This window comes from Aspergillus affinis, assembly GCF_023601865.1.
Source record: "Aspergillus affinis strain CMG 70 chromosome Unknown NODE_84_length_165147_cov_86_321009, whole genome shotgun sequence".
Lineage (NCBI taxonomy): Eukaryota > Fungi > Ascomycota > Eurotiomycetes > Eurotiales > Aspergillaceae > Aspergillus > Aspergillus affinis.
In genome coordinates this window covers 29210-47951 of record NW_026515865.1, presented here as the reverse complement: position 1 = coordinate 47951, position 18742 = coordinate 29210, and the positions used below count along the sequence as shown (strand labels likewise).

At 50.6% G+C, this 18742-nt stretch overlaps 5 protein-coding genes across 5 annotated transcripts; 2 read left to right on the top strand and 3 right to left on the bottom strand.

The window, feature by feature from the left end:
- Positions 1-3052: 3052 nt before the first annotated feature.
- On the top strand, positions 3053-4544 carry png1 (peptide-N4-(N-acetyl-beta-glucosaminyl)asparagine amidase; the record flags this gene model as incomplete). The annotated part of the gene is made up of 3 exons (XM_053103051.1): positions 3053-3609; positions 3674-4074; positions 4144-4544. The coding sequence occupies 3 exons, from the start codon at positions 3053-3055 to the stop codon at positions 4542-4544; spliced, it is 1359 nt and encodes a 452-aa protein (XP_052953517.1).
- A 3306-nt stretch (positions 4545-7850) lies between these two features.
- KD926_010664 (aminoglycoside phosphotransferase family protein) lies at positions 7851-8695 on the top strand (the record flags this gene model as incomplete). The annotated part of the gene is made up of 2 exons (XM_053103050.1): positions 7851-8285; positions 8438-8695. The coding sequence occupies 2 exons, from the start codon at positions 7851-7853 to the stop codon at positions 8693-8695; spliced, it is 693 nt and encodes a 230-aa protein (XP_052953516.1).
- Positions 8696-8717: 22 nt separating this feature from the next.
- KD926_010663 (uncharacterized protein) lies at positions 8718-11647 on the bottom strand (the record flags this gene model as incomplete). The annotated part of the gene is made up of 6 exons (XM_053103049.1): positions 8718-9177; positions 9236-9326; positions 9704-9854; positions 10485-10923; positions 11143-11506; positions 11587-11647. The coding sequence occupies 6 exons, from the start codon at positions 11645-11647 to the stop codon at positions 8718-8720; spliced, it is 1566 nt and encodes a 521-aa protein (XP_052953515.1).
- Positions 11648-12506: 859 nt separating this feature from the next.
- KD926_010662 (glycoside hydrolase family 71 protein) lies at positions 12507-14137 on the bottom strand (the record flags this gene model as incomplete). Its single annotated transcript, XM_053103048.1, has 4 exons — positions 12507-13098; positions 13150-13375; positions 13431-13959; positions 14015-14137. The coding sequence occupies 4 exons, from the start codon at positions 14135-14137 to the stop codon at positions 12507-12509; spliced, it is 1470 nt and encodes a 489-aa protein (XP_052953514.1).
- Positions 14138-16014: 1877 nt separating this feature from the next.
- KD926_010661 (protein MEMO1) lies at positions 16015-17241 on the bottom strand (the record flags this gene model as incomplete). The annotated part of the gene is made up of 3 exons (XM_053103047.1): positions 16015-16891; positions 16956-17024; positions 17087-17241. The coding sequence occupies 3 exons, from the start codon at positions 17239-17241 to the stop codon at positions 16015-16017; spliced, it is 1101 nt and encodes a 366-aa protein (XP_052953513.1).
- Between the last annotated feature and the right edge of the window lie 1501 nt (positions 17242-18742).

Genomic DNA, 18742 nt, shown 5'->3' with positions numbered 1-18742 from the left:
CTGGTTCAGTCTCTGTCAACGAGGGCGAGTCTGGTCGTCATCAACCGGGTTTAGTCCGGTGGGGCGCAAAGGCAGCTCTAGCCAGATCTTGTCCCAAGCCAAGACGGACGCTTGCGCGTCTCCGCCACCATCGTCCCATCTTGGTCAAGGATGCCGTAATCCTGTAACGCCGGGTCCATCAGAAAACATCCCCCCCTCTTTTTAGTCTCTCCCCCCAGTGTTCATCCTCAATACCGCCCGCCCTTTATTTACTCACTTATCTAATATCTTCCCTAGAAACACGGTGGAATCATTACCGACTCATCGGCATCATGGTATGTGCATGCACATTACATGAACCACGTACATAACTGGGTCCCGGTTCGCCTTGTCGGTGGCAATCCCATCAGGGATGACTTGATAAGGACGCTACATCATCGAACTGTCAATCAAGTGGGGATGCATTCATCAGAGTGCATGAAGCCGCGCGTGTGTGTGTGTTATGCGCACATCGTCCGGCTAAAGGGCACGGGATAGGGCTACTCTGATGGACGGCGACCGTTTTGTATGCAGACAAGACGGTGTGTGTCAAAATATTGAAACGGTGGGGATGGGTCAATTCGGGAATGAGAATTTTGAGTGTGTCAGTGACCAATTTATTTCTGAGTTGGTGGTTGGTTTGGGTTCCAGAGGATGACTGGCTTGGCCCTAGAGCCACAACAACCTGGAGACAATCAATCACTGAATCATCGAGATTGAAGTCCTTGGCAGCGAAATGAAGAGGGAAAACCTGGCCCAAGTGCCAGTTTCTCTCTAATCAAGATCATCACGATCTTCGTGGCCATCTGACCTGCCTCTGGAACCGTCTGGTTTCCATCCAGGGTCCTCCTACTCTACCTCTCGGCCTCTCCCCCCTGGACCTGTCGCGCGTAGCTATGAATTGGATTGTTGAGCATGTCAACGATGGCGTAAACCGATGTGTTGGACAAGCGGGATTGTTTTGATTCCCATTCTCTAGTGGTCCTTTCATGATGGGTACCAAAAAACTGGCCGCCCATCTGTCCATCTCGTATTGCGTATCGTCTGAATTTTTATCCTACCGCAAGATTAATAACATGCCGGATGATCGATCCATTTGATAGTTCAGGACAGGTCAAGTGAGCCATAATTCGTCAGCAGTTGAGGAAGCGTGCGTGGAAGAAGGCTGCTAGTTTTAAACTGGGTCAATACTAGTAATATTGGTAGGGCTAACGGTTCAGCCCGCCCTCAGTTATTTCCTGCTTCATCAGGATGGATTCTGGACTGTCGGCACTCGGGTCACGGGGTGTGAAGAGTGGGAACTGATGGGGGAGATGGTTCAGGATAATTTGAGTCAAAAGACAGGGATTATTATTGACTGGTCAGGTAATTGACACAACGTTTCCCCTTTCCAATCTTCAGAGTTCAGACGACAGACAGATATCTGCCGCAGAACTGGGGAATCGCGCCTCGTAAGTGTACAATGGTGACATTTTAGTCCGTTGATCAGAGAGCCGCGTAAGACTGCCTAGCTGACGTCGAACAGAAGTCAATTAGTGCCCCGATAGCCGGAGAAAAAGAAAAGGCCAAAGGGTAAGTAGTCGGCTAGTAGTACGGAGTAGGTTATGGGCAACGCCATCGGTACTAGGAGTACCTATCACAACGCCAACTGAGGATGACAGCTTGCGTAGTCGCGTAAATAATCACTATCGACGGTCAAGAGAGGATCAATCGCCAAAGTCTCCAAGAGAGTCTCTATTCGTCCTTCTCCCACCTTTCTCCGGGATACCACGCGGACAGGGCCAAGCTTTTCAGAGATTCATCAGCAGGTGGAGAGACAACACCACGCCGTTCCTCATCAGGGCCATCACGATGGGAGGCATCATGGCGTTCAGGGGAATCCTGTTGGCCCAACCGGTGGAGCGAGGAGATAGTATCACGACGCTTGTCGGAAGAAATCGAAGACGAAATTACCAGATTGGGCGATTGAGGAGGGAGGAGGGGATTATTTGTTTTCTGTCTGCAGGGCCAAGACTTCGCAGGGAGAGGGAAACATCATCACTTCCGTACGGGCTGTTACGAGACGGCGGGCTGGCTGGGGCAGTCTTTGGCAGTCTTTTGGCAGTGTTGCGGCGCCAAAGGGCTTGGGAAATCTTTCTAAGAATAAAGAATAGATTACCGGGTGTCTGTGGAAGCAGGACGTGCGTCGTCTTTGCGACCGAAAGGGCTTAGCAGCGGAGAGCGAAAAGGGTCTTTGGCCATGGGACACTTAACTTACAGGTAACTGTTTCGGGGCGGGACACACGCGGCTTGCGGTGCCCGCTCCCTCCTCTGATTGGGGCACGCTGTCCATGGCTGACGACGCTTCGCCCTTTTTCGCTGCTGCTGGCGTGGAAAGAAGGTCTTTTTTTTAATCTTTAATATTTGATTTTTGATTTTTTGATTTTTTTTTTTTTCTCTTACTGCGGCGACGACGACGACGACGACTACCACCGAAATTACTAGTCGCGGGTTCTCTCTCTCTCTTCTCTCCTACTCTTCCTCTTCTCTCACTCACTCCCTCTCTCTCTCACTCTTACCTCTTCCCTCTCTTCCCTTCCCCTCCCTTTCCCTTTGGGATTCCCTCTCCTCTCCTCTACCCCCCTCAATTTTCAATACTAACTTCGAATAATTAATTCGAAACCATCCTCATCTTCTAAATCTGTCGCCTTTCACCTGGTAACGGGTTTATCCAACTCCCTTTCTCTCGTTAATTAATCCCGTCGAGGTTGCTCGGCGACTATTGCGTCGACAAATCTGCCAAGCGTGGCGACCGCTTAGTTGGGCTGTGCGACCATCAACCACCTCCCGGACCCTGCGATTCGAAACCAACCCTGGCTTCGAACATCTACTCATCGCTCGCCCATATCACCGTCCGCTCGTTTTATTTCGGTCAGCAAGATTAGGGAAATCACGATCCGGTGATCAAAGGAATTTCATCTACCATTGGGCGTTCGATTCAACCTGGAGCTTCACGTCCGACCGCACCTGGTGTTGCTCACACCCCCCTACCACCATGGCAGACAATAGACACCACCACCATCACCACGCCCGCCGGGCGCAAACCTCCGACAACTTCGATGCTTCCGACCTCACTCGATCCTTCGAGCAGCTGATGCGCAACAAGCGGTTCAATCGTCTTCAAGAACAGTCCAGAAGCCGATCTCGCACGCAATCCCCCTCGCCTGGCCCCCAGCTGTCCTCTCCTGGACCCTTCCCTCCTCCCCCCTCGCGAGCACCACCACCACCCCCGACCGCAGGCCTTCAATCTCCCCAGCTCCCGCCGCAGCCATCAACTCCTCGGTCTTCGCTCCTGCGAGGTCTCCCTATCGTTCCGTCGCCGCCCCAGGACCCTGCTGCCCTGAAGTTCCGGAACCTCCTACACGTCTTGTCGGTCACGCCAACCAAGTATGAGAATCCGGGTCTCCTCGACGAGGCTCTGGCTCTCATTCCTCTGGATCGACTGTACTCGGAGGCAGAGGAAGAAAGCCAAATCATGCAAGCCCAGGCCGCGAGTGTTAGAGGGAAACCTGAATGGGGCTACCAAGATTGCGTCATCAGGGCTTTGTTGAGGTTTGTCACTCTTAGCTTATCATTATTCTTCTTATGTGCCAACTAACCAACCACCTCTTATTAGATGGTTCAAGCGATCTTTCTTCCAATTTGTCAACAACCCAGCCTGCTCACAATGTCTCACGCCCACCATTGCCCAGGGTATGACACCGCCCACACCGGATGAGACTGCTCGTGGCGCTACACGAGTAGAGCTCTACCGATGCGCCGAGGTTACATGCGGAGGCTACGAGCGATTCCCCCGCTATTCCGACGTTTGGCAATTGCTGCAGACCCGACGAGGACGTGTTGGTGAATGGGCAAACTGTTTCAGCATGTTCTGCCGAGCGCTCGGAGGTCGTGTACGATGGGTATGGAACTCGGAAGACTACGTGTGGACGGAAGTGTACTCTGAGCACCAGAGACGCTGGGTGCACGTTGACGCGTGTGAAGAGGCCTGGGATCAGCCTCGTCTCTATGCTGAAGGTTGGTTTCTCTTTCTGTGCAACTCGTCTGCAGTGGAACTACGTTAGCTAACCCGATTGTTTGCTATAGGCTGGGGTCGAAAGATGTCGTACTGTGTCGCCTTCTCGATTGAAGGCGCTACCGATGTCACTCGCCGCTATGTTCGAAGCCCAACCAAACACGGCGCGCCGCGAAACCGTACCACGGAGGAGGTGGTTCACTGGGTCATCCTCGAAATCCGAAAGAAGCGCCGTGACAACTCGTCCAAGACGGACCAGAGACGATTGATCAAGGAAGACGAGCGCGAAGAGAGAGAACTGCGCGCCTATACAGCATCTGCCCTCGCTGCCGAGCTCAACAACTTGCTCCCCCGGAACCACGCCCGTGGACGATTAGACGAACAGAAGACGCCCACGCGGCAAGACGCCGATTGGGTCAGCGCGAGACAGGCTGGACAACATGGACCCGACCGATCACAGGATGGGCGGTAACACGATGTGTAACGACTCGAGTCTCTTTGCTTCGGTTCTACGCATTTGATTGCTAGGGCAAAAATCCAACCAACCCTGCCACCGATCTCCTGCGAAAACAAAAATCCCAATGACGACCACGACGACGTTACATAGACAAACCTGACTGAGACCGCTTCGACGCATGATCTACTCAGATGTGCGTGCTGCATTTAGGGGATCAGTCTGTTAATCACGGATTCATTCGATCGGCACCACGCGCTTTCATGAAACACAACCAGATTTGTGTCCCTGTCACGGCGCGTCGACTACCAGGATGAAATCTGACTTAACATCGTCAGCGCGCCCAGCGGGACGTCAGCGCCCCCTTTCCGACCGGGGAAGGGGGTTCCTTATACTCATAAACACCCCAGTGATAGGACAGAAGTGTCCGACAAGCACTGGGCACATTGAGCTCCGACGAACAAAGTTTGTCGATCCTATTTTGAAGAAAACGATCTCACTGGTCGAAACTATCAACACCAACACTATATACCATCCATCTTTCTTTTTGGATTTTCCTTATATTATCTCGACACTCTTTGGCCAAAGACACATCTTATTACTTTCGCTACTTTTCTTTTTCTTTTCCTTATTCTCATTCATATACCCCGTTGGGTCATTACGGACATCTTGGAGACGAAATCTTAATTGGTTATTCAAATTTGGAGACGTTGGCAGGGTTGGAAGGTTTCATGGATATTCTTTAATTTTTTCTAATCTTCTACTTTTTCTTAACCTTTTGATTAAATTTTCATTTTTCTTTTTGGTGTGAACATCTGCACAAGCCATGTTGTATGAGACACGGAAGTTTCGGTCGGCGCGGCATCTTCATTTTTTTCCTTTTTTGTTCTGACTCCTGGCGATCTCAGATACTGTCAAATAACCCAGTTTCATCTGACCAACGAAAATCAATCATGAGTTGGAATCTCTTGGATACACGTTCTTCTTGGTTATTGGGCAGGATGACGCATGCATTGCCCTTGTAAGCCTGGCTACTACTTACATACACGACGTGAATACTACATTGACGAGGGTAGTATTTCGGCATTCCAGGGCCTGAATACCTTACCACCTCAGCCTGGATGATCAGCCCGAGTGTTTGCACTTTTGAACATTTGATCGACATGACTTCGAATGCATCATCGTGACGCCTTTTTTGCCTTGCCGGCCTTCCACCTGGCCAGACCACCCTGTTTCCTCCAGCTTCTCACGCGATGCCGTCCTGCGCCCTCCAGACGCCCTCGTCGGATTGATTAATATCGATTGATTGATTGATACTAGTCCTCCGTATCGGCTCCGAATCGAACCAGCCCACATCCACCCCCTCCTCTCACCTGACCACGGCCCCAAGCCCAAAGCAGTACGGGCGCTGCAGATCCCGCCGACTTTTCTATAAATACACTTCCTTTACCCGACGGGGCTTAGTGAGTCCGCCCATCGCGGGGAAAGAAGTGCCCCCGGCGGCCAATCGACGCAGGCGCCTGAGTGCTGAAGGGACCCTCGGAGTCGCAGGTTTCGAACGCTAGGAAAACCGTCAGACAAGGCCAGATTGGTTCCGGGACCACTTTGCGCCTATCGCAATTAAACGAAGGAGGAGAAGGGGAGGAGAGACCCTGAGTCCAGTCCCGTCCGGGTCTGGTCGGTCTGGTCTGGTCTGGTCTGGTCTAGCTCGGTCCCTGAATTTGTTGACAACTTAACTATTAGGCTGTTTTTTGCTGGTGAGTTTTGATTGTTGACTGTTGGTGGTGACTGATCTTCGCTGTGAGCCGTGGTTGTCTCAACGGCACCGAACCTTTTCAAACATCAGATAAATCTACGGAGTACAGCAAGTTAATATCCCCCCCGACTACGTACGGAGTATTTTGTAGTCTATCTCCAACTCTATGAAGCACAGAATCCCCTGTAGCCTACTCCGTGTTCTGTGTACTCCGTTTCCGTGTCAGTCAGTGGATAGTGGATCCCAGATGGAGGTGGATCGAGCGCAGTCTCTCCTGGGCTCCTGCCTGGCTGGCCGGCCGTGGTCGTACGGACGACCCGTGGCTCTAAAACCAACACTTCCACACTTTTCTGATCATCATGTCTCAGATTGTATGGTTCGTGGAAATTGCGATTGCGTTCCTGACCCTGAGTTTGAGCTGAGTTTGAGTTAAAACAAAGAAATTCTTGTTCTTATTTTCTTGTTCTTATTTTCTTGTTCTAATTTTCTTGTTCTAATTTATTTTTTGGATGTTGGTTGGTTCTTTTCCTTGGTTTGGACGAATTAGAATAGCTCTCTGCCTACACTGTATGTATTTAGAGGGCAGAGTTAGTTGGTTAATTAAAGTCTAGTCAGATTGATTGATCACCTAACCAAGGAAAGGTTGAAAATCACTAGGTCGGAGTATCGGATACCCCTACCCTGTCTGACTCTGTTAATCACGCGCTGAACCGCATAGTCGCGTACCAATTGACTAGTACGTGTATGTGTACTTACTACTGCGCAGCTAAAGTAGGTACATAGGGGCCGTCGGGTGGGATATGATTATTATCCATTTGTCCGGATCGCTGCCTACCTACAGAGTAGTTAATTAAGGGCCATTACACTGTAGTTGATGGTTTGTATTGATGTCAGTTGGGAGTATGGAGTAGTTACTCTGCACAACTTCCATACCGAGGTCATTTAGTGATGTGGTTCTGCAATTTAGGATCAATTGACTCTGGTGATTGTGTAGTGCATGACGTGGTGAGTAGGTAAAGAGATGGATATAACTAAAGACTAGACCAGCGAATGTGGTGGCATCATTATGCTCCTTTGTTTTGCGTTTTGATCAATAGTCACCCACTTAGGGTTTACTCGGCCCATCCCGCCTGAGGCAATTATAAAGCTATAACAAATGTTCCCTTCCTCATAACTGGCATGCGATTGCTAATGTCACACTCTCCCATGCATGGAGAATGAACTGTACCCGGTAGCTCAGCCACAAGAGGCGCGTGACTTAAAGTGAGGCTTGAAGTGGTTAAGCTCAGAGGAATAGTGGAGTTCGATCGGTCCGAGTTGTACGAGGCCTAAGCCATAAGGAGAATGCAAATGAATGAAGCAATACTCTATCTAAAACGTCGCCTAGAGTACAGAGATACTTGAGTGCTTGAATGTTTGAAGAGGATTGTGGCCTCTGCAAAATATGAGCCTCAGACGGACTAATGTTGTTCCCGGCCTCCGAGCTAATTACATCTCATCAAGGCTAAACTAGGCGTCACGTGCAAGGAGTATCCGAAGTGCCCAGTGCCCTCGTAAGATGTTCGCAAATGCAAATTCAAACGATGTCTCGCGCGCAGAACTGCGGCGTTCAATCATTGAGTCCGATCAATGACAGCACCTTCAACCGGCACTTGACGCTTTCGGCGATTGCCCTCCTTAGAAGGATCCGACCCCTCAAAGGGACTGTGCTAATGTTGACGGATCGACTTTGTGTCAAGTATGGGCGACACACAGACCTATCGGAGGCAGCAACCATGCGTTTCATCTCACAGAATACGTCCATCCCAGTCCCGAAGATCCTTTGCGCATTCACGCATGGAGGTTGTTCCTACATCGTGATGGAAAGGATCAAAGGTGACATGATTGGTATCGGCTGGGTCAATCGAAGCAAAGAATCAAAGACGAAGCTTGTTACACAGCTGAAAAATATGGTTCAGGAGATGCGAGAACTCCGGCCTCCCAAAGAAGTAGGGGTCTCTTCTGTTAGTGGGGACCTCTGTTCGATTGCCGCTTGCCGGGCGCTTCCCTACGTTTTGGGCCTTTTTCTAGTGTCCAAGGCTTCCATCAACATTTACGAGGTGGCATGGATTTCGATCCGGGGCTTGACAGCGAAATCTAAAACCTGATTAGACAGCACGATCGTGATTGGCCTATCATGTTCACTCATGGCGACCTCAGCAGCCTGAATATCCTCGTTCGCGGGGATGATATTGTTAGCATCATTGATTGGGAAACTGCCGGCTGGTACCCGTCATATTGGGAATATACTACGGCTTGCCAAGTCAACCCCCAGAATTCTTTCTGGATCAACGAAATTGACAACTTTCTCACGCTCATGCCAGACGAACTAGAGATGGAACGAACTCGTCAAAAGTACTTTGGAGATATTTGAGAACTGATACAGCGCTTACGCTTCATATTATGATCTCCTTGTGCTCGACCAAGTCATATGTCGGGGCTTTGGTCATATCAAAATTCCCTTGCCCATCAAAGCGATGCTGGTCCTTCTTCCTTTGACAGTAACTCATTGACTCGTTATCGACTGGGAACCAGTCGATAACACTCGTGCCCAAAGCTTTACCATCTGCTTTGACCTTCTCCAAAGCTTCCCGTACCCAAGACACGCAGTTCCATCCCACTTGGTTTTGCCTGACGGGTGTTGCACGCAGGATTTGTACAAGACAGTTTCCATCCTCCACCTTGCTAATCATGACCCGAACAAGCAACATGCTTGTAGCGGTGAGTGGGGATTCACGCTCCTCAAAATGCCATTCGCTACCCCCTCCCACTTTCGGTCTTTCCTTCGCGTGGTACTGGACACCCATTTTGCCTTGTGTCTCGATCTTCGGGCCAACAATCAACGCCCAGTGGTAACTGGATCAAAGTCATTCAACGTGATCCCATGGACGAAAGTTGGGCGTCTTGAACTCACGTGTCTTCCTCCCCGGGCATGGTAGGGGCTCCTCCGCGCGCGTAGAGGGCAACATATAAGCGGTCTTTATTGGACGATTTCTTAGGGTACCCTGGGGAGATGGAAGAATAGGAAATCTGCTCAGTAAAGGACGGACGGCAGTATGCTTCTCACACCTCACGAGCAAGGTATCTCGCAATCGATGAGCCAGAACTCTGGGAGGCCTTTATATCTCATCCCAAACGCTTGTCATCGTTCTTGATCACTCGGCCATCCGTCGGGCGCTTAACGACCAAATTAGAACTTTCCCCTGAAGTGCTTCGAATAGCCGCTTTGCTAATGCGATGTGACAAGGAGCGCCCACTAGAAATCTACATGAGTCTGAACATTTGGCGTATCTCGTAGCCGATAATTGTCTGTAGGTTACGAGTCTGGGATAGCCAGGGCGGTTGTGCAAGATACTCGGCCTACTTCAACAAACCAACCGACCTTCACCCTTGTCCTTGAGATCAACGACATCAAGACTCTTCCTCCCTCTCGCCTGCTTGCGACGGTGACCGAGCCGATACATTACCAACCCTGGGGACATGCCGCTCAGACCGGCGCAGATCTGCGGAGGACGTTTGAGGAGGAGGAGGTACTAGACTGTTAGTGAGAAGATCTACACATACTAGTTAAAGGGGTGAATGTGGACAGGCCACTGCTTACTCTGTCTCAGATCTCTTCCGCCATAAACATGTATTATGATTATAAACCATGTGGACGATCCTAGATTACACCTAAACTTGGCTATGACTATCAGGGACGAAGAACAGGGTGGATACTAGATGACCCGTGGCGGACTGCGTTTCAGATACATTGACATTTCGCATATCTATTCCGTAGTTGCATGCAGATTATTGCGTAGGCAGAAGGGTCACTTAATTGTTTTCCTCTTGTTTCGGGTGATCCTCATGATCATGGTCTTGAATCCTTTCTGTCTATCTGATACAGCAGGATCAAACAGGACTCCGTAGTGTGAGGGGTACTCCGTATGTTGATATAGTATGGCGTGATGTCATGGACAATGATGTTCAAGAATGAATGATTCAATTCGACTGAATTCAATTCACTTCAGTCAAGTTGCTCAAAGTACTCCGATGCTCATGTCAAACCCCCACAAAAACAATTCGATCCTCGAAGATCCAAACCCCTACCTTTATCAATCTCCCCTCTGATACCACCAACACACCCCCAAGAAACACAGCAACACCCCAGCCAACTAACTAACCAAACAAACAATCCCCCTCTTCCTCAAATCCCCATCCACCTTCCCCACCTCCTTCACATAATACGGCTGCCCGGGCAACTTCAACCGCCAACCCCCCTTAACCCTTAACTCCCGTAACGGCTCCAAGAAAACCGGGATCTTCTCCACCGGCTCACAGAACCAGCTCCCGCTCAACTGCAGCGTGAAGCGCTGTAATCCCGACATGCGCGTCAGCGCCTGACACGTCTCGACCCACTGCTGGCGGCCGGCGGAGAAGTAGACTGATTTCACGGGGTCCTTGGAGGGCAGCCAGTGGCCCGGGAAGGCCCAGCGGAGCTCGACGGCGCGGATGCAGTTCCATAGCCCCAGGGGGATCGTAGGGTGGAGGTAGGTTAGGGACCAGGTGTTGCTGAATTCGAAGACGTTGTGGGTGTAGAGGAGGGGGAGTGATTCGGTAGATCTGGTTTTCTCCGATCAGCTTGGCTAGTTGGGTGAGGGAAGGGTGGTTTATAGATGTACGAATGAGAGGGTTCTGTGCAGGCAGATCGGTAGGTAGATAGGTCGGGAATTCGATTCCATGTAGCCACCATGGCCCGTAACCAGCCCATCGTACATAGGTCGCACATGGGGAGATAATACTAGTCAGGCAGGAAGGTAGGTAGGTACTTGAACCACTCACATCTGCTTACAAGCCACCACCAACGCCAACAACCTCGCGTCTCCTTCTCGCGAGGGCAAACCGCCGCGACAGATCTCGCAGGCCTTGGTGCGCGGACACACGACATGGCCCATTCGGCGATTCGGTCGCTGCACGATATGGATGCGCATTCCGCCGAGGACCATCTCCCAGATCATGAGACGTAGCTCGGCGGATAGTTTGCTCAGGAGCGCGCAGTTGGGTTGGCTGGTCCAGACGAGTCGGTTGTCGGGGCGTTGGTGTTGCTGCTGCTGCTGCTGGTGGGATTGAGGTGGTTTCTGGGATGTTTGAGAGCGATTGACGGCACTGGGCTTTCGGGGTCGAGGGATACCGGTGGGTTTATTATCTAGATCTCGTGATTAAGGTGGGTCGAGGGGCAGATATCTAGGGAAAGGTATATAGAAGAGAGAGCTGGAATGTACATACTCTGATACCGCTGTGCCAGCACATCCTCCCAGGAGAAGACACCCGTTTTGATTCTGGCCATGGTAATGGGACTCAAGATCGAGATGCGATATCAAAGACTCAGAGATAATTATTCAATAAAAGAAGGGATTAAAGTAGGCCAAGCCAAGTAACTGCCCCAAGCTGCCACAACAATCATATCGTGGCCATCTCAATAGCGAATCGGCTTAAAAAATGACCAGAAACAAAACAAACACGGACCTCGCAGCTGCGCGTAACCCGGGAAATATAAATCAACGCAACTGTCGACCTGCGCGAGGCAATGGACCACGCGAGGACGAAGCACGAGAGAATACGTGGCCAGCGGTGGGGGAAAGAAGAGGGGAGGACCGACAGTAAGCGCGAGGGTTTAGTTACCTACTGGAGGTCGCGGGCGCAAGAGAAGAGCAACACGAAGGCTCTGGGAGGTCGGGATGAGGAAGGAAAGAAAGCGCGCATATTGAGAAGGGGTTCCTACTTCCCTTTTTTTTAGATCAGAGAAGGGGAACAGTCCGGGTTTAAATGAGGCTGATTGATAAGGCCGCAATCCGGTCTCGCCCGGCACTTCTTATCTCCCTCTGATTTGGTTTCTTGGCGAGATACGAAGGACAAGACGGTCAGACGAGGTTATATAAAGCTATTCCTTGTAAATACAGTGCATTGCTCGTGTCATTTCCCATCATCTACAAAGATAAAAGAGTGTGTCGCTTGTCTTGGTGGTCGGGAAAAGAATGAATGGTTCCATACCACCAATAATCCAAGTATACCAGGTCATGTTAAACAAGATACCAAATATAGTGAGAAACACCGAATGGACAGCGGATCCAGATCACCTACTCCCAATCTCGTCCTGGTCCTACAGTCCAGCCATCACAGGAACAGAGAAGGGGGAAATCCCTCGCTCAGGTAGCACGAGGTTGGTCAACACCCAAAGTATTGGTAGGACATGGAACATTCAATCCCTGCTGCAACATTGTGAGTCCTGCGGGTTGAAGTTTGTCAATGGGTCCACTCTCGGGTGGAACGACGCCCACGTAGGGATTGAAATTGTACAGTCCGCAGATGCAAGTATTGACGATATTCTTCAAACTCGTGGCGCCTTGCACCGTCTTACCGTCGCGCGCGAACGAGAACTTCTGTTGCCCAAGCCCCATGGGTACCCTGAAGGCGCTGGCCCCGGCTGGTGCCTCGAATTTCTGATTGTTCTGGCCCGAGGTGACTTCCACCGTCGCCGGGGACTTGAGCAGTGACACCACGAAGACTTCGTCCTGCATAGTCTCCCAGCCATTCGGTCGGCCGCGGAAGAAATTGCCGCTGGAATTGTTAGGGTTCCCCTGCATGGTCGAGTCGGTTGCGTCGCAGTTCAGATCCTTCGGGGTTGGTCGGTACCAGTAGACCAGCTTTTCGTCTGTGATATAGCTGTTGACGTTCTTGTCACCGGCCTTGTAGGCTGCGATGAAGGGTTTGGACATCTCGAGCCAGCCTGCGTGTGGCCTGGTATAATTGGTTAGGCCGGTCCCACTTGCAGATATAGAGGAAACTCACATATCCATGACCCATTTTGATGCTCCATCATCGGTATGGGGCGACGCCAGCGGTCCAATGTAATGTGACTCGCCGTAATCATTCCAGGTGACAATCTCGACGAAGCGAGGACCAAGATTCAAGATCTCATTCCACCGATTGTACCACAGAAGATCCCCAGGGAACACCCAGTTCTTGCTGTAGGGCACCTCACCCCCGAAGTGGGTGAAGAACCACCCGGAAGCGGCTATCAGAGTCAATTAAACCAATCATACGACAAGACTGGAGACACGAGGACTTACGTGCAATATAAGGCTTGCCCCTCAGCGCATTGACATACGAAGTGTCACCCTCAATGACAGAGACATTATGCCCGGGGGTTGGCGCCTTATTGTTACCATTATTGTCCCAAGCCATCCAATTCAACGCACCATCGATGGCATTGAAGTCTCCCTGGCCTGGATGGAAGTTGGGGGCAAAGAATACATCCGAGCCGGCGGCCGATTTCATTTGGCCAATATCGAGACCATCGCCGGCAAACGAAGACGTAAACACCTTACCGTCAACCTTCAGCTGTGCAGGTCGGCTAGAATACTGCCTGATCTTCTGGCCAACGGCACTGGCCTGCCCAGTGTTATACCAGTTGAAGTCAAACGAGATGAAAACCTTCATGTTATTGTTGGCGGCCGATTCGTATGCCAGATTGAGCTGCTGATCAGTGTAGGGGTCTACACCGATGTTCAGCGCAAATGCATCGATTCCCAATGCTTTTGCGCGCTTCATGTCGTCATCATAGTCGGCAGGGCTATTGCGGTTGCTGCAGATACCAATCTGGGATCCGATATCAGCTGTCACAGCTCATTCGTTCGTAAACAAAGGAACTCACCATGAAATGACAGAAAACCAGCCGGTCCGTGGCCTTGACATTTGGCTGGTCTTCAGGTACCGGAACGGCGGTAGCCATTGACGAGATGGCCACAAGCACCAGAGCAATAAGTTTAAACAGCATGGTCTTGGATCGTCAGTGAGGTTCCGGTCAGGAAAAGCACTCACACTCAGACATGTCAATGCAGGGTAGGGGAAAACCAACCAAAGTTCCTTAACCCAGTGAAACTTCCAAGAAAACGATGATGGATATCAAAAAGAGACAATTCTGCGCGAATCCAATGCTATATCATATATAAAAATCTGGAGGAGCTCTCTAGTCACCAGAGATAGAGCAATTGAGTTCCACCTACTAGATGCTTGATTCAATTCGCCAATTGAGGTCTGGTCAGAGCGAGAATAACGATCTATCATCTTTCTTTTATCTTCTTCCACGGATCCCTGTTCAATGGGATTTACAGGGGGCATCTCCCATCATGGGATTTCAGAATGCAACAGTATCAACAGGAGTCTATCACATGGGACGGGCCGGTCATGGAGTCGTGAGTGATGGTCAGACCCAAGGTCTTAGAGTCTCACTAGCAGAGTGTCTTAAAGTTTGGAAAAAGGTGTGGAGGATATAGCATTATCCAAACACAGAAGAGAAAGACGGTGAGAAGGAGCCACGAGACCACCGTTTTGAAGAAATCAATTGGCCCCATGGATATGGGCTACGGGATCTGCCAGCCAAACTCTCAAGACACGGCATCTTGCCGTCCCGTTGATCGACACAAGATGGCATTCGCCAATCGTGTTGACATGCGAGACAAGACTAGCATCTCTCGGGTATATCCGAACGGATGTGTGCCCTGAAAAAATGGATTGGGCTCCCGGATTTGGGCCTTCAGATCATGGCTTCAATCTGCTTAGCGTCATTCCCACGGTGACACGCCTCTGAGTTGGATCGCCAATCAGAGGACTTAGGAAGGGTGCGTTACCTGTTGGAATCCCTTCTAGACGTCGCCGCCGAGCCCATCCTTCGAGCGTTAGCGCGGAATGAAAAGATGACGGACTTACATCAAGCCTAGTATACCGCGGCCCAACGTCATTAGCCACTGCAGGATGCTCCGCACGATGCAACACAACATGCATGCATGCAAGCCAGAAGGGATACATTACCTTCGGATGTCCCATCCCCAGATAATGCCAGTCTTGCTGTTCCCCCAAGGCTGCGGGGTAACATTGTTGGCCCACCAGCCACGAGATGCCATCACCAGACAATCGGAACATATTGCCCACGCGTCGTTCCGTGCATGTAGGGATCCGGTTTAGTGAGCGCTTTGCTCCTTCGCAGCCGGTGAGGCTTTTCTCTCGGGTCCTCTGACAAGCAGTCGTGGGACTGAAACGGGTTGGTCCTACCACCCTGTGGCGGGGAATTTGATCACATCGTCGTGTAACGCTGCAGGTGCTAAAGACCGGTCAAAGGTTCCCGTGACGTGCCATGGCTTGCATTAATTCTCCGTCGTTGGTCAGGCCATTCTTCTCTGGCCCCGGATTCTTTGTTATGGATGACGGACATTTCATAAACTGGGCTAGAACGCTTGTGAGTCACGGTGGGCCTTCCCCTATGATGAAGTCAGTTTAAATACCGCATTCCACTCCAGTCATTATGGTCCTCGGGGCAACCTCATTCAGATTTGATGCTGTTTGTTACATCAGTTGGGCAGAAGAAACCATCGGCGTCGATAGATGGATATAAGCAGATAACGAAGATAAGATAAAATAAAACAAATTTAACGTGGGTTCTTGAAATTGGACAAGCGTCAGTTGCAGAAATCATTAGAAATTTAAACCGATAAATCAGCAGTGGATATAGAGAAGAGGATAATAGGCCACTGTAAACTAGTCGTAGTCAATGTTCAACTCCACTTGGTAGATTGCGGCTCTTCCCACAAGCCATGGATCCGAAATCCCATCAGAGAATAGAGGCAAAACAAAGTAGATAGAAAGCCCAAAGTACGATCACAGTACAGCAAACGCGGAAACATAGCTCACAGAACTATCGTTAACATCAACCACATCCGAGCTTCTCTCGTATCTAACAAAATGGAACTTCCCGGTCTTTCCCTCATTCGGACGCTCAATATGTTCAATGGCAGCCATGATAACGCCGATAGGATGGCGCCCGCAAACTGTATTTCCCGTGGTCTGGATGGTGTCCAGGAAGGTTGCAGCCGAGCCCGTCGTGATGGCCGCCATGGTGGCGATATCGAACGCCGAGATACTCTCATGGATGGCGGGCGCACCGTCATCGACGCGTTCCCGACGCTGCAAGGAGTTCCCGGCAGACACCATGTCCATCTTGGCCTCGACATCGCTGATCTCGCCACCAGGCTGGGGCAGGGCACCGGCGGAGAGGGGAAGTTCGGGGCCCGGCTTGGGGGCTTGGGGAACGTAGTATGTATAATGGAAGCGGAGGCCCCAATGGCAGAAGTCGGAGCTAATGACAAACGCGTTCTCGGGGTCCTCAAGGTATGGCGCCAGTAAAGCTCCGAAGGCGCTCTCGGTGGAAGCAGATGCGCTTCCTACCATGATCGGCACCAGTGGCGGGTATTCAGATGTGGGTTTATCAGGGTGGTACAGCTGCAAAAGACGGTGGATGTACGGCAAATGAAGCTCTATGCTATGTTCATCCTCGTCAACGGATCTAGACATCGTCGTGAAGCTAACCGACGTCCCGCTTGGCTTTTTTGCTTTGGTCGAGCGGAGCTTAGCGATAACCTCCATGTCCAGCGGCAGAGGGTCGTCGGAGAGCGGGGTAGAGTACGAGGTGAGTTCTGGCAGAGCCAGTGTCGGGAGATAGTGGTGGTGGGATGGTCCCAGAATGAAAATACGCTTCCTGGTCACACAGAGTTATTCGAACGAGGACAGGTTTAGAGTCTAGCGAGTGAAGTTAAGCTTACGCTTTCGACAAATCCCAGGCCTTGTACGCGTGAGCGGCACAGGGTCCGGAGTACGCATAGCCCGCATGCCTATAAGGATCAGCGACAGGAAATAGCAAATTTTGATGCGGACAGTATCCTCCAGTACATACGGAGCAATGATAATTCGGGCACCAGGCACGGGTAAAGAGCCAATATTCTCAAGCTCCCCCGGAGCTTGCGCTAGCCATTGGTCGAGTTGGCGGGCAAGAGTGGATTGACTGCCAGAATACCACGAGCCAGCGTGAGTAGCTTCCCGGGTTTGCATTTTGATGGTTTTCTTATGTCTGGATTTACCAACGAGCGGGAGGAAACCGGATATTCTTCGCTTGATCGAAAGTTGGAGATCGACTGCCATCGACCGAGGAGGCAGAAGGCAGAAGAAGCGGGGAAAGCCGAAGGGGGGAAAGCGGAGGGCATGACGTCGCTGCCTAAGGCCCCCACAGCGGGATGCCGAGGGGCGGCATGCCGACTAACCAGTCTCTGTGATTTGGAAAGGGATTAAGTTGATCTTAATCTGAGAGCCTACTAATAAAGGTGCGGTATGTGTGGAAATATTCTCATGTCCATATCTATGGAAATTAGGCTTGCATTGGCAAGTTATGGTACATGTATAAGAGGCGATTGATATGTGCCCTGATTAACCATTTGGAGGCTATAGCAAGTTTATGCCTCACTATGGGCTCGCGATGAGCCATTGGTGGAATATCGACCAGGTCGTTCTACTCGAACCAATTCGATGCCCAGACTCATCATATGAAGACAATTCGACAGCTTCGGATCCCCGGCACGAATGAGCCACATTCCCTTCGCTCTTGCCAGTGTAACTAATCCTATTCGCCCCATGGTAACTCATGTCCGACCTTCCATAGCCACGACAGACTAGTTTCTCGACCATGTCTACCGTCGTTGTGCATGGTCTGGTTCGGCAAGCCAAGTCCGCAACACTCCGATCTATCATTTCAGCTCCATCTCGCAGTTCCGGTGCTCCAAGGATAGGTCATTTCCCGAAGACTGCCAAGTGTGATGCCTAGCATCATGCGCTGTCTCATGCAGTTTGTTCAAACGGCACCTCTGAGTCGTTCCACTTCAACAGGCAATGACTCATAGAAATGTCACGAGGATATGCAAATGAAGGTGTCTCAGACAAATATGCACGATGACTTGAAGCCAAGGTAAATATATCCTCGATTGCTCTCAAATGTTGGTTCAATATCCGGATTAGGCTTGTGTCTGTCAGATGGTGGGAGTGTTCGATGCTTCGTTCGTGACCTTGATCACAGGGAAATAAGGCATGCTGGGCTCTGGAGTAGGTGAGTAGTCTCATATCCTGGAGATTCATTTTAGTAGAATCTCTATCAGGGTTTCATCTTGCCTCTTAATAGACGGTGTGATGGCACCAATCACAGAAATTTTAGCATTAGAATGGCTATAAATTTTAAAGAAACGTCTCCAATACCTAGTCCTTTCTGTCAGCTTGCCTGTTAGAGATATTTAGAGATTGTAATGGAATCCACCATGAAAGAAGCAACATCGATTTCCGGATTTTCTGTTGTTTTGGTTACCCGTATACATCGCCGATGTCGTGATATTCAAAACGGTCTTCAACGGAACGCAGGCGGTCAATTGACATCAATCACCACTGAGTAGTGCCTAACGGAAAACACCGGGTGTCACCTGAAGACACAGAGGTGGAAGGTTGGACGAGGAATATTGGATGGTATCACTGCAGGCTAACTTCCTAATCTCAGCGGCTGTTGACGGCTATC